Genomic DNA, 13,703 nt, shown 5'->3' with positions numbered 1-13,703 from the left:
AGAGCCAAGATACACTCTTCTAACTGTCCAAGTATTACTTCCTGAATCCCAATGTCAAGAACACAGCAATTTAAAGAAGAGGGAGGAAATGCCACTGCCTTAGAGAAGACAAAAGCATAGGCTGGATAAGCCAAAAGTCAGGTGAAAATCACATTATGAATTGAGAACTGGTGGGGGAAATTCCAACTATGCTGGGAAAGAATCCTGGTCAGTGTCCCTCTCCCCTCATCCTTGCCACCATGCTCAGGCAGGAGAGGTTGAGGGAGGTTTCTTTTACCTTTAGCTGGGCCCAGAGAGGCTGTTTACTGCCCCCTTTTCTCCACTCCAACCACTCCCAATAGAGGAATGACTAGGCACTGAGTCATACAGTGACACGGCTGTCACCCACTAGTCACCTTACATAGGTTAAGACTAGAGAAGCAGTGTTTCTTCACTTCTACCATTGTCTCTCTCCCAGCAAGAGGATGTATGAGGCAAGACCAGGAGGCCAGGAAGAACTGAACTAAAGGAGCCAAAGTGCAGGAAGCCCAAAGTTGTTAGGAATAGGAATATAAAGAAACACTAGCCAACTGGCTCAGTGAATACAGTGTCGGCCTGCAGACTGAAGGGTCCCAGATTTGATTCTGGTCAGGAGCACGTACCTCGGTTGCAGGCTCGATCCTCAGTCCTGGTCAGGTGCAAGCAGGAGGCAACCAATCAATGTTTCTCTCTCTCTCCTCCCCCCTCTCCCTTCCATTCTCCCTAAACATCAATGGAGAAAAAGACAGGGGTGAGTAGGACAGAGATGAGATGAACTTGCAGGAAGTTGGAGGCTTCTTGGAAGAGTCACATTCTAAGCTGAGTCAGAAGGATGTCTGGCCGATGGGGAGGAAGAGGACAGGCATTTCAGGCTGAGGGAGCAGCACAAGTAAAGACAGAGGAGCCCAGGTGAAGATTTATTGATCTGATTCTGGAACAGCGGCATCCCAGAGGCCCTTTACAAAGACAATCAAAGGACATTAAAAACAGCGGCAACAAAACTAACTTGTGTTCAGTTTTCCTTCTGCCTCACAACTGGACAGTCTTCAATAAAACTCAGACAATTAAAAAAAATCAATGGAAAAATATCCTCAGGTGAGGATTAACAACAAAACCAACAGCAAAAAAACAACAACAAGCAGATGGGGGTCCATCTGAGGAGGGCAGGGAGGTGAGGCCTGTGGGTATTTATAGTTCTGGAAGAGTTAGAGACTGCCATGAGGAGGCCTGGTCCATATCTTCAGGATGACTAACAAAAATGGTCTGCGCTGTGCTTCTCAGGATGCATTAGCAGCAAATCAATAACTATAGGGGGACTGGGCCATAGCCAGCTGCTCCTACCTAAAAATAATGCATCCTCCTTCCCTTCCCCCAGGTTCAGAGAGCAAACTAGGGAAGGGGTGGGGGTGGCAGCAAAACAGAAGCAGCAAGACTGCAGCAGCCTAGAAGAACCAAGAGCTAGTCCTGGGTCCCAGTGGTCTTTTATACCACAAACAGGCTTCAAGTACTTAATACTTGTGTTAAAAGCAACCCCAGAAGTAAACATCACCAGAAAACCATCACTCTGCTTTAGAAGTCTGAGAGCTGACAAATTAAAACTTAACAGCAATTATCCATATTTTTAGCAAGATAATAAAGTCTTAACACTCTGTTGCCATAGAGACCAGTAAAGAATGAAGGAGCCCCACCAGCCCTGCCCCTGAACCTCAGACCTCCTCCTCTTGGCTGATTTCTAGCTGGTAAGCCAGGCTCTGACTCAGTTGTCTGTTACAAGCCTTATAAAGGGGGCAGAGGAAGGGGTACCACCCTTTTGGTAGGGCCATTCCTGGAATACTCAGCTCCCTGGAAGTCATTGGTCCCAGGCCTGTGTTGTCCCAGGCAGAGCTATATATTTGAAAAGCAAGAGTTGAGGTGACTGGGAGAATAGATGGCTTATGGCCTGAAGAGTGCTGATGTATGATGCCCAAATCCCTTTGGATATTGGACTGGGATTCCTACTACAAAAAGGGCTAAAGGCAGTATGGAGGCCAATGGTAAGAATGTTGAGCTTGGAAGACTTCTCTGATATTTAAGTCCTCCAGATCAGCGGTCGCCAACCAGTAGTCTGTGGACCACTGGTAGTCCGTGAGGTCCGAAAGGTTGGCGCCCAAAAGGTTGGCTACCGCTGCTCCAGATCATACAACCCTCAAGAAAGGTGCAGAATGTCACACTGCCATCTGGTGGAAAGACAAGATCTGTCCTTGGGCACAGAGACAGAGCCTGGCAGTCTGTCCAGTGGGCAGGTAGGTTTGGAGATAGTTAACATGAAGACAGATAGGAGACCGAGGGGCAGAAAGTATAATGCAGATACAGACAGTGTATCTGTATACAGGTATGCACCTTTTGTCCTGTTTTATTTCTAAAGGTTAGATACCATTAAAATAAAGAAAACACAATGGCATTGTTTTATATTCCTACAACCACTCGTGGTTTTGGCTCATTAGAAGTTAACATCAGGCACAACTGACTGAGACTACACACATGGGCAGCAGCCACAACAGCAAGGCTTGCCTTTTGTACAAAGTTTATATATATATATTATTTATGTACACAGACTCAAGGATATAAAGTCCAGTGAGAAGGGCTCATATGTGCCCAAGTAGGGGACAGGAGTGGCTTTAGCGCTGGGGTGGAGCCCACAGTAGAGGCACGTCGGAAGTAGTGGAGAGTAGCAGCCTCTCCACCATCCTCTTCCTGGACCAAAGGAAGGACCTGGGAGGAAGGACAACTAACTATACAAAAGAAGATGGAAGATACTAGAAAGGTACCCCATCTTTCACTAAACTCCTGAATGCCCCTAAGACATCCAAAATACCTGGCAGGATAGATCATTTCTATAGCTCCCAGCAAACTGCAGAGCCCACAGTCGTTCTGGCCCCAAACTGAGGTCTAAGGCAGGCTTTACAATGCACATACATGTCCAAGCTATCTTCCAGGGCCCTTGTAGCATCAAGCCAGCACCTTCAAGGTTCAGCCCCCAAACTGAAAAATCCTCTTGGACCAGAGGGCTTAAGGGTTTTTCCTTGACAAAATTGTAGGGTAAAGGTATAGGGGACAAAAAGAAATCAGTTCCTTCAGTTAATGCCCTAAAGCCTTCTCAACAGAGGAGGAATCAAGGAATCACTAAGAGGTGGTTGGAAAGGGCAATGAAGATCATCCCAGGAGATGGTATACATGGAGAAACAGGTGTTCAATAATTCTCTTCTCTTCAACTAGTGGTTGCTCAGCAGAGTCCATTCCCAGTGGGTCCATGGGCAGGAGCTCTTCTTGGTGTCTAAGGGTGACCCCAATTCCCCCAGAGTTAATGTCCATGGCTTCAGGATGGCTTGATCCACAAAATGGATAGAAGGGGCCGTAGAATGGTAGATATGGAGTGGCAGGACCCAGAGGCATAGGGAGGCAATGTACTGTGCCACTGATTTACTTGGGACAAAGAGAAGAGGTAAATGGAAGTAAAACGAAAGAAAATAACCAGAGTCTAAAATGAATGAGGTCCCGCGACTCACATGGTCTGGGGGGTAAAAAGGCTGGAAAGCTGGAAGCACTGGGAGGCAATTGCCTGAGAGGCAAGGTTCAGGGCTGGACTCAGAGCTAGAACAGAGAGAAGAGGCAAAGTGAGTCAGTGAGCACAGAGCATTCCTTCTTCCCAGGCCCAGCCCATCTATCCCTTTCCCAAGTCCACGTCTACCAGTCAGAGCTGCTGGGTTTAGGGCCCCCAAGTGAATTGCTCCATTCAGCTGCAAAGCAGCAGCTTGGGCAGCGGCGGCAGCAGCAGCGGCTGTGGTTGGCAGCTGGATCCCAGAGCCTAAAAGGTAAAGAAAAAGTGGGGTTAAGTCCCAACCCTCAATCTACAATTCAACCCCATGTTTTTCACTCTGAAGAGTAACTACCTTCTGCCAATTTGGCCATGAGCTGCAAACGTCCACCTGCTGATCCCAGATTCAGCTCCTGGTCTCCATCAGGAAAAGTGATGTCTGTGCCACCATCCAGTCGCTCAGTCACATGGCCAACTCTCATAGGTCGACCAGCAAGCTCAAAGCCATTCAACTGTTCCAGGGCCCGTCGGGCACACTCAGAGTCAGAGAACTACAAGAAACCCAGGCCATTATCAGTCACTTCTCAGCCAGAGATACGCCCTCAAAGCCCCACTAACACTCCTAGACCTACTATCCCAGGAAACTTGCATGGTTGCTGTGGCACAAACTTTTCTTTCTCAGGGAATTTGACCTCAGATCCCCCTAAAATTGATCTCTGAAACGAACTTTTCCAACTGATTTCAATCTCTGAGCTCCACTAAAAATCTAATAATGTAAAAAGTCTATTATCTGTAGGGAGCCTAGCCTGACAGGCTGTCTCACAAATGGGGATATAAAACGGAAGTAAGACAGACTGAGAGCTAAGACTCCCGAGGCTTTATTTGAGCCTTTACAACTAGTAAGTTTAAATTCTCAGTTAAGAGAAGGAATCTGGGCCTCCAGAGCCCAGCCTTAGGAAGTAATACATCCTGGTATTGAAAGGAAAACTGCACCAAACCTCCACCAGAGGACTGCTGACTCAGTAACCCACTGACCACAGGATCTCAACTCTCTCATCCCTTTCATCAGCAGCAGCCTGGCATAAAGAGGATTCCCAGTCTTCTGTTTAAAGAGTCAAGGGTGTTGACCTAAATGCAGCAACAAAAGGGCAAAAAGGCCCCATAGAAGCCTTTCCAAATCTGAGTCACACAGGGAGCTAGAAAAGATACTTGCTACCAGGAATGCCACAGCTGGCTTTGTTTACTCTGGTATTACCTGCCCTAGGGCCTGGCATGTGGTACTGACAGTTCCTAGGCATGTGGTATAGGTGGCCTGCCTTTACTGGATACTTTTGAGGTAAGCAATTGCCATGATAGAACACAACCTACCTCCCCTCTGCCCTGCAGGTAACTGTGGGGTGTATGTTGCCTGGATTGAGCCCAGAAAATATCAGCTTCTATCAGACTTTGTGGCTGGCAGCCAGTCCTCAGCCTGGAGTCACATGGGGCTAGAAGAACCAGTTATGGGAATTGGAAACAATTTTGTTGGAGTGTCAGGAAAAGATGAGACTTGACCACTATTAGGTGGCCTCACTATTCTCCCTATAGTGGGATTTAAATATAAAGATACTTCTCAATGGAAAAACCTACTTCAAACAGGGTAGCACAAGAGGGAAGTATATAACTTCCGATTCCCACCCCATCGTGAAAATATGTCAATTCTATAAAGCATGTCTATAAAAGCTCATACCTAACCTCCCTCATACCCCCAACCTTTTAGTTGCAGCCTGGAACCATAACTACTACCCAAAGAGCATGTTACAGCCCCAGGGAAGGTGGGAGAACTCCTGGACACCCCCATACACTGATAGAGTATAGGAACAAAGCCAAGATCTCAAACAAGGCACTCATCTCAAGGGGCAGAAGGCTAGTAGTCCAAGGTTCAGCACCAGGGTTTATGGGTCATTTAGACCAGCAGTCGACAACTTTTCGGACCTCACAGACCACCAGTGGTCTACAGACCACCGGTTAGCAACTGCTGTTCCAAAGGTTTCCTTAAACCAGTGGTCACCAACCTTTTGGACCTCACAGACCACCAGTGGTCCGTGGACCACCGGTTGGCGACTGCTGATTTAGACAATTCCTAAAGGAGGAGGATGAAGCTAAACTGCAAAATCAGACATGTAGACAAACCCAAATTAAAATAAAGAAAGACTAGAGACTTACCGTAATGAAACCATAACCTTTAGAGCGGCCTGTATCTGAGTCCTTCATCAGGACAATATTATCAATCTGTAGAATAGGGAGAAATTATTAATCATCGTTTGGCTAAGTCACACCTTCGACCCTTCCTACCCAGACTATTCTAAATATCTCCCAGTTTCTACATTTCTCCAAATCTTTTAAAAAAGAGACAAAGGCCACCCCCCCCCCCGCCCCCCATAAACAACCTTTCTGACTAATCTTACTTAATCTGGACCTTGATTTCATGGTGCTGACTCATTTGTCTACTGAATAGAGATGGAGCCTAATTGTCCAAGCATGGACCCATATGCCCATTACTATGTATGCTATGCTGTGGGTTAATCATGGTCAGGCAGAATGAAGAGGAACACTCACCCTCCCCACTTTTTCCAATTCCCTTCAGAGGTTTTCCTCACTTTCTACTCACTTTGCCAAAGGGCTCAAAGATGCCCCGGAGCATGTCCTCGGTAATATTGCAGTGCAGGGAGCCCACACAGAGGCGCATTGGTCCACCACTGCCTTTCTGTAGGTTGTTGGCCATGGCTGCCAGTCGGTTTTTCTCAGCCTGAGGAAGGAGGGAATGATGGGTCAAGTCCCACACCTGCTACCTTCAAAGCTGTTTTCTCCTATCAGTTTCTCAGCCTGCTCACCTGTGAGGCCTGTACAATGATAGGCACCCCCAGCAGCCGCTGCCCTGTCAACGCAATGGCCAGTGGCACAGACTGGATTTCACAGAATTCCACATAGGCAATGCCCTTAGAACGACGTGAGTTCCGATCTGAGATGATACGTACGTCACGAACCTATCCAGGGGAAAAAGGAAATCCTAAGTTGGGTATAGAAGGGGGTGGATAAAAGACAGAGTACTAAGAAGGAAACTAAAAGGGGAAATGTTACCTTGCCAATAGCAGAGAAAAAGTCCTCCAGGTCTCGAGGCCGAATGCGGGCGGCTAACTGCATACAGAAAACTGTTCGGGCATCACGCTCCTCGGGACTCAGATTATCAATTGACTCCCTAAAGAGTAAAATTTACTAAGACCCCCCCCTCCACCCAATACTTGGTCTTTGTTTTCCAGCTACTCTCAAGTACCACACATTCCTAAAGTTTGGCTCAAAGAGCTTTTTATTTTTTTAAAAATATTTTATTGATTTTTTACAGAGAGGAAGGGAGAGGGATAGAGAGTTGGAAACATCGATGAGAGAGAAACATCGATCAGCTGCCTCCTGCACACTCCCCACTGGGGATGTGCCCACAACCAAGGTACATGCCCTTGACCAGAATCGAACCTGGGACCCCCCAGTCTGCAGGCCGACGTTCCATCCACTGAGCCAAACCAGTCAGGGCTCAAAGAGCTTTTTATTCATACCACACAACACCTAAAGAAGTGCTCATCATTAACTTACCTGACCGGACTCTTCTCTCTGAAATGAGGACTCTTACTGTGTCCATACCTATGCCTAAGGAATAGAGAACAAAAAAAGTGAAATCTGTATCACCCAACTTTATTCACATTGAACCAATGCTGAGTCTGCCATCATGAGAAAACCAGATCCCATTCACCACCTCCTCTCACACATGAAATTTTTTTTTTTTACTTTTAAAAATATATATTTTTTTATTGATTTCTGATAGGAAGGGAGAGGGAGAGAAACATCAATGATGAGGGAAAATCACCAATCAGCTGCCTTCTGCACGCCCTCCACTGGGGATTGAGCCCGCAACCCAGGCATGTGCCCTTGACCGGAATCAAACCCAGGAGCCTTCAGTCCGCAGGCCGACACTTTCTCCATTGAGCCAAACCAGCTAGGGCGAATTTTTTTTTTTTAAATCCTTGCCCAAGGATTTTTTTAAAATTGAATTTTAAAAAACCTGAGGACATGGTTTTATTGATTTTAAAGAGAGAGAAAGAGGAAGAGAGAGAAATCAATGAGAGAGAAACATCAATCAGCTGCCTCTCACACACACTCTGACCAGGGATGGAATCCACAACCTGGGTATGTACCCTGACCAGGAATTGAACCTGCGACCTTTCTGTGTATGGGACAATGCTCTAACCAACTGAGCCACACCAGCCAGGGCTACTTTTTCTTTTTAGAGAAAATTAAAGGGGGGTTAGGGGGTAGGGAGGGAGGGAGGGAGAGAGGGGGAGAGAGAAACATCAAGTAGTTGGCTCTTGTACCCACCCCGACCAGGATTGAATCCACCTTTTGGTATATAGGACAAAATTCCAAACTACTGAGTCACCCAGCCAGGGTGACATGTGAATTCTTAGTACCACCCCTGCAATAACTGGATCTTCTCCCTATCACAGAGGGACATAAGCATCCTCAGGCAGGGACCACAGCAAAATCGTTTTACCCAGATTACAATACAAAGGTGAGCTTATTAGCAAAAGGTGATACCCAGTGGCAAGTGGTGGACTCCTGTAGTGCACACGATTCTCACGACGTGGGGCCCGACTTCTGGACTCACTACTATGCTGATGATCCCAGCTTTGGCTGTGGTGACGATGCTGCCGATCTCGACTTCGGCTCCGACTACTTCTCCGTCTATGCCGATCCCGGTCTCGACTACGGTCTTGACTACGACTGTAGATGGAAACAACTATTTAGTTTGTTAAAGAACCAACCAACCTCTTCTGGCCTTTAATGTATAGCTTTCCCTGGTATCTTTCCATTTGTAGTAATTCTCAAAACCCAACAGCCCCCAGAATAACTGACCTGCGCTTTCTATCCCTGCTTTTACTATGGCTCCGACTCTTCTTCCTGTGAAAGACAATGTAAATTCTTATTATTGCGAAGGTTTCATGATCTCTCCCACATAAAAGAAATGAGAGTATGGCCAGGGTGAAACCGAAAGCAATAAAGGACCAAAGTCCAGATGATCTGGCAGTAGCTCACAGCAACTGCACACCAACTTATACACAGCCTGGATGCTGTCAGGCATCTGATGCAGCCAAAGCTGGTGTTTCCAAAGTAGGAGTCTTCTTGCTATTTTACTCAAATGAAATATACCAATGCTGGGACTGATCCACAAATCTACACTGAAAAGCTTAAACTACATCATTAAACTAAATCACCGTTATGCCCAAGATCCAGTGAAGCCATTACTAAAAGCTGTCTTAGAAGCAATTACCTCCCTGTTCTTTTTTAAAAAATTTCTTTATTGATTAAGGTATTACATGTGTCCTTATCCCCCCATTGCCCGCCCTCCCCCCCACTCATGCCCTCACACCCCTGTTGTCTGTGTCCATTGTACCTCTCTGTTCCTGCTGTTTCTCCAATGGACAAGATTGCTTCCCTTCCTAAGTTGCCAACCCATTTCCTCACACCACACTCACTTGCTTGCCTCCGCACTGGTGCTGCTCCCACTGCCACTGTTGCCGGTGCTGCTGCTGGGGTTGCTAGGGCCGTCCTTTTTAACCTCCTTCCTTTGCTGCTCATCCTGAAGGGTTCACCAGAAAAATGTCACAAGGTTCAACGTGGCAGACACATAGAATCCATTGGGCACAGAACAAAAGTGGACAAGAAAAAAAGCATATGAAATCAAAGCTCTCAATTATCTAGCCAACTTTTAAACATCTGGACCTCCTAACAAAATAAATGAAGAAAGGAAGGAAAACTACCCAAAAGGAAGAGATCAGAGGGACAGTTTTTGATGTTAAAACTTTAGCTACTCAACATCTATTTCTCAAGAGAATGAGAAGTCAGTTAGGTCTGAGGTATAGGTCTGACTTTCTACTGTACCATTGAGAACTATGAGCAAAGTACCCATTCCTACCCCCTTTGCGCCCCCCTCCATTTTAGGGGGCCCACTCTGAAAGCATGGCCCTTGAGTACTGATCTCCAGAATAGCTTACTAAATGACTATGTCTTTTATGAATAGCCATTGTACACAATAAACAAGCAGAGAAAGAGAATTCACAAAATGTTGAGACCAATGATCCACAATTGCTTTTTCTTACCAACCCAGGAGTGAGGTGGGAATATTACCTCCTCTTTTTTATAGGGAGCCTCCAGCATGGCCTCAATCACGATATCAAAGTCATCGGATGCCATCACAGCAGATCTGAGGAGAGGATATCAATACACAAGAACCTCATTAATATGTTTCCTTCCCTTTCAGCACACCACATTCCCTTCCCCCTCCAAGAAACAGACTTTAGAACATAGCTCTGTTTCATAAACTCCAAAGGAATCGTACCGGCTATTTGCTTACCCTAGGTTTATTTTTGCACCTTACAGATCTGAACTATTTCTGCTTGATGACTTAGAATAGGTGAAGGGTCTACAAGGAAACTGGGTAGAGACAAAATAATACAGACCGTGTCCTATCCTGTGAAAAGAAAGTGTTGGTACTCAAAGTTACTATTCACTTTACAATGAACAAGCACTAGGCCTCCATTCTACTGTTCAAAATTCTGAATAAATAACTGGTTTAAATTTAAATCATAGAAATAAGCACATATTCCCAATAAAAAGATAGATGCAAGACTAAAAATGAGAATACAAAACAACACCAGAATAATGCAGATTTGCCCTCAACTATTTCCCACATCCCCCTCCCAAACATCAATAATTAGATAACTCAGCATTAAGCATTTTTCATAAAACAACAACTAGCTTAGATAACTCAGAAAGATACGATTAAGACAAGCTTAACCACTTCCGCTGTGAAGCCTTTCTGTCTAGGCAGGCAGGGTGGGCTTCTCGCTCCCCCAAGCTTTCACATCTAGCAGTCATCTTTCCTCAGTGTGTCCACCACAGGTCTCTTAAGTAAGAAAAACAGAAGATACCAAACAAAACCAATAGGAAAACTTATTCAAAAATTACTAGTCTGAAATTATCAATATACACAACATAGATGAATCTCAAAATAATGATGGTAAGTGAAAGAAATCAAACAAAAAAGAGTATGTATTGTATGATTACATTTATACAAAATTCTAGAAAATGCAAACTAACCTGTAGTGACAGAAAGCAGATCAGTGGTTGCCTAGGGATAAGAGTAGGTGGGGAGGGGCTAGGAGGAAAGGATTACAAAAGGGCACAGGAAAGTTTTGGGGTGATGTTTCATGGATGAAACATATCAAAACCCATCAAACTGTATGCTTTAATGTAATTTTATATCAACTATATACCTCAGTAAAGCTAAACCCCCTCCAACTAATCTTAAGAATCTATGCTAAGGTTAATCATAATCAAACTTTCCATATCCATAAGAGCGTTGTCTTCTTTAAAGTAGCTAATGCATCATCCAACGATGCTGTCCTTGTTGCCCTCAGAACCCATAGTCTATTTGATGGTTTAATAGAGTAATATAAAAATTATATGTAAATATAAAAGTAAGTAATATAATAAAGTAATATGAAAATAAGAGTAATGATGATGTAATGTAAATGACACATCATTTATAGTACTGAATATTGCTAGGCATGTTATAGAGACAAAATTCTTGGAAAGAGTAAAACAATAAAAATTGCTCTTAAACAAATTTAAAGCTTAAATTGGAAATTAAACCAAAATCAAATAGTGTGTCTAAAATCCAGTGAACACAATCTCTTACAATAACAACACCTTACATTATTTAACAATCAAAGGTAATATATGCTACAACTAGATATCAGTTCCAATGCACAGATGAAAATCTGAAGTTTTGTGAACTGTCCAAAGTCACAAAATTCAAATGGAGGAGCTGACTTGTGAGTAAAGTCTTCTGACCCTAGTCTAATGTTCTATCCACTATATTGGTTAGCTCTCTCTCATGGTTTTAACTTAAAAGAAAATTTAAAAAAAGAAAATTACAAAGTATATCATGATGTCTATTTTTAAATGTACTTATCTAGAGAATTAATGTCCCAATGGGTTTATCAAAGAGTCAGTCCCATTAGCCATACCTTATTGTATATGTTCCAAAATATCAAGAACCAGGCTAATTATAATATATACTATCTGATCTATTCTGGAAAAATGGTTCTAAAAGGAAAAGTTTTTAATCCTCAAACTGTTCCTTTCAGTCATTTTGGCTGCCAAGTCTACACAAATTTTCTAAGTGTCACAAAGTTCCTCTTCATCATTTACAATCTGCTTTTTCCTCCCTAAATGAAATGCTTCTGATTTCAAGAATCGTTGAGTGCGAGTGCAGGGTAGGGGTAACCCTACACACAAAATCTTTCACTGAAGCTGATACGTGAGCCCCCAGTGATGGAGTACAATTTTCACCCTGACTCAGAAACAAATGAATGAACTGATTTAGGCACAGACATATACAACATGAGCACATTTTGAAACTTGTAATCTCGCTGGGTTTAGTATAGCTTTCGGGTGTCCTAAAAGCATTACAGTCCCAAATAGCATGGGTTTTCAGGCTGTTCGTTTTCAAACTCTCTCCCGGTCCTAATTTATTGGTCAAAGTCCATTCAAAACCATCATGAAAACACTACAGAACTTTCTGCCATCCCTGCTCCGAAACCTACGTGAGGGGCCCACAATCACGGGCAATGCTCAGATCCTGGCACAGCACAGCCAAGACTCAGGCCAGTGCTTAGGTCCCCTGCTGCCAGGGCACCGGGGAGCGAGGGGCACTGTCAGCCCAGCTCGGGCCAATTCACCAAGGGCTCGAGTCCCAGGGGCGACGGGAGCGCCATCTCCTGGGTCCGGCCACTGAGCTGGCACCAACATCTCCAAACTAAGGCAGCTTAATGAATAACAGGAACAATGAGGAAGATAAAAACAATCCCCACGAGGTGTACAAACGAAGGCTACGCTTTTTTAAAAAAATGGTCCTGTAAGTACCATCTCTGAGAGGGCCAGTGTCCCAATGCTGAAACCTCATCCCTGGCTCACTACACTCCTCTTTCGCCACGGAAAGTGTGGTCATAAAAGGAGAGAGGGAAAGGCCCATGGAGACCAATATACTGAAGAGCCTTCGTGAAACTGAAGATCAAGGAAGAAATCTCAATTCTCTCCTCTCTGAGTGGTGGTGGCACTCGGGGCTGAAAACCGAACCTCCGTTTTCTCTCAGGCCCCCGTGGGTCTACGCTCCCTCCCCAGTACGGGCTGCGGGGACCTGGGCAGAGATCCTTGGGTCACTGGGACCCTTGACACAGCGTCTTCCTCGGTAAGATATAGCCACGAGGGTGCCGATCCCTGAAGTCCTGACAGTGGACTACATTCAGGTAGCAAACACTTCCGAATGAAAGATAAAAAAATTTTCTTTTACTTTAAGCTTGCCTCATTCTGCTCTTGACGCCATTTTCTGCCTGTGACGTCAGCGGCAGGCGCCCGGGGGCTACGTCACGCATAGGTGACGTCGCGAGGAAACCAGGTTTCAGGGTTTCTCACCAGTTCCGGGTCCCCGCGGGGGTAGGAGGGCCCCGGTCTTCTCTGCTCCTTCGGGTTTGTTGGAGGGTGCGAAGCTCGGCTGTGTTCAGAGCCTCAGCAGTAAAAGCCCCACTGCAGCCGGAGCCGCTCCTCTCCCCGGAAAATGGCGGTAGTTGCACTGTCTTCCAGACGGTCCCCAATCTGCGCAGGCGCTAAAGCATTAGGTGCTGGAACTTACTTCACTGGTTTCGCGGCAACAGTCCGAAGTTCAGAATTTCATTGGTTAAAATTTTAAGCATGGGTGGAGCCAAACTCGAATGCTTCTTGGCAACCATGAAGTTCCCAATGATTGGCTAGCTTCTCGAGACTTCCGGAAAGTGGGCGCGGCCTCAGGCGGCCGTCCGTCGCGCTCATTGGTTAAATGACTTGCGGAAGGCGGAGAAGCCAGGCGGAGACTAGACGTAGGGACCTCCTACCCCGCTCCCAGCTCGGGTTGACCAGGCCACCCGCCGTGGGCGGAGCCAACGAGGACTTGTAATAGACGTTCTTGGCTCCCCCAACTGAT

At 45.4% G+C, this 13,703-nt stretch overlaps 1 protein-coding gene across 7 annotated transcripts; it reads right to left on the bottom strand.

The window, feature by feature from the left end:
- Positions 1-922: 922 nt before the first annotated feature.
- RBM23 (RNA binding motif protein 23) lies at positions 923-13,346 on the bottom strand. 7 transcript variants are annotated; one of them, XM_023763668.1, is made up of 13 exons: positions 13,160-13,346; positions 10,035-10,586; positions 9,809-9,884; positions 9,157-9,260; positions 8,537-8,581; positions 8,219-8,404; positions 7,220-7,273; positions 6,713-6,830; positions 6,466-6,618; positions 6,243-6,380; positions 5,798-5,863; positions 3,948-4,143; positions 923-3,862 (listed from the first exon to the last, which is right to left on the bottom strand). In XM_023763668.1, exons 3-13 carry the CDS (start codon positions 9,872-9,874, stop codon positions 3,270-3,272), a joined length of 1,719 nt encoding a protein of 572 aa, XP_023619436.1. In that variant the 5' UTR covers positions 9,875-9,884; positions 10,035-10,586; positions 13,160-13,346; the 3' UTR covers positions 923-3,269. The 7 variants fall into 7 exon arrangements, with proteins under 7 accessions (XP_023619436.1, XP_023619433.1, XP_023619435.1 ...); XM_014465483.2 differs by lacking the exon at positions 10,035-10,586 and having other exon boundaries at positions 3,404-3,648; positions 3,746-3,862; positions 13,049-13,345; XM_023763665.1 differs by lacking the exon at positions 10,035-10,586 and having other exon boundaries at positions 13,049-13,346.
- Between the last annotated feature and the right edge of the window lie 357 nt (positions 13,347-13,703).

The sequence above is a fragment of the Myotis lucifugus genome, unplaced genomic scaffold (assembly GCF_000147115.1).
Source record: "Myotis lucifugus unplaced genomic scaffold, Myoluc2.0 scaffold_297, whole genome shotgun sequence".
Classification (NCBI taxonomy): domain Eukaryota; kingdom Metazoa; phylum Chordata; class Mammalia; order Chiroptera; family Vespertilionidae; genus Myotis; species Myotis lucifugus.
This window is presented reverse-complemented; position numbering and strand designations above follow the sequence as displayed.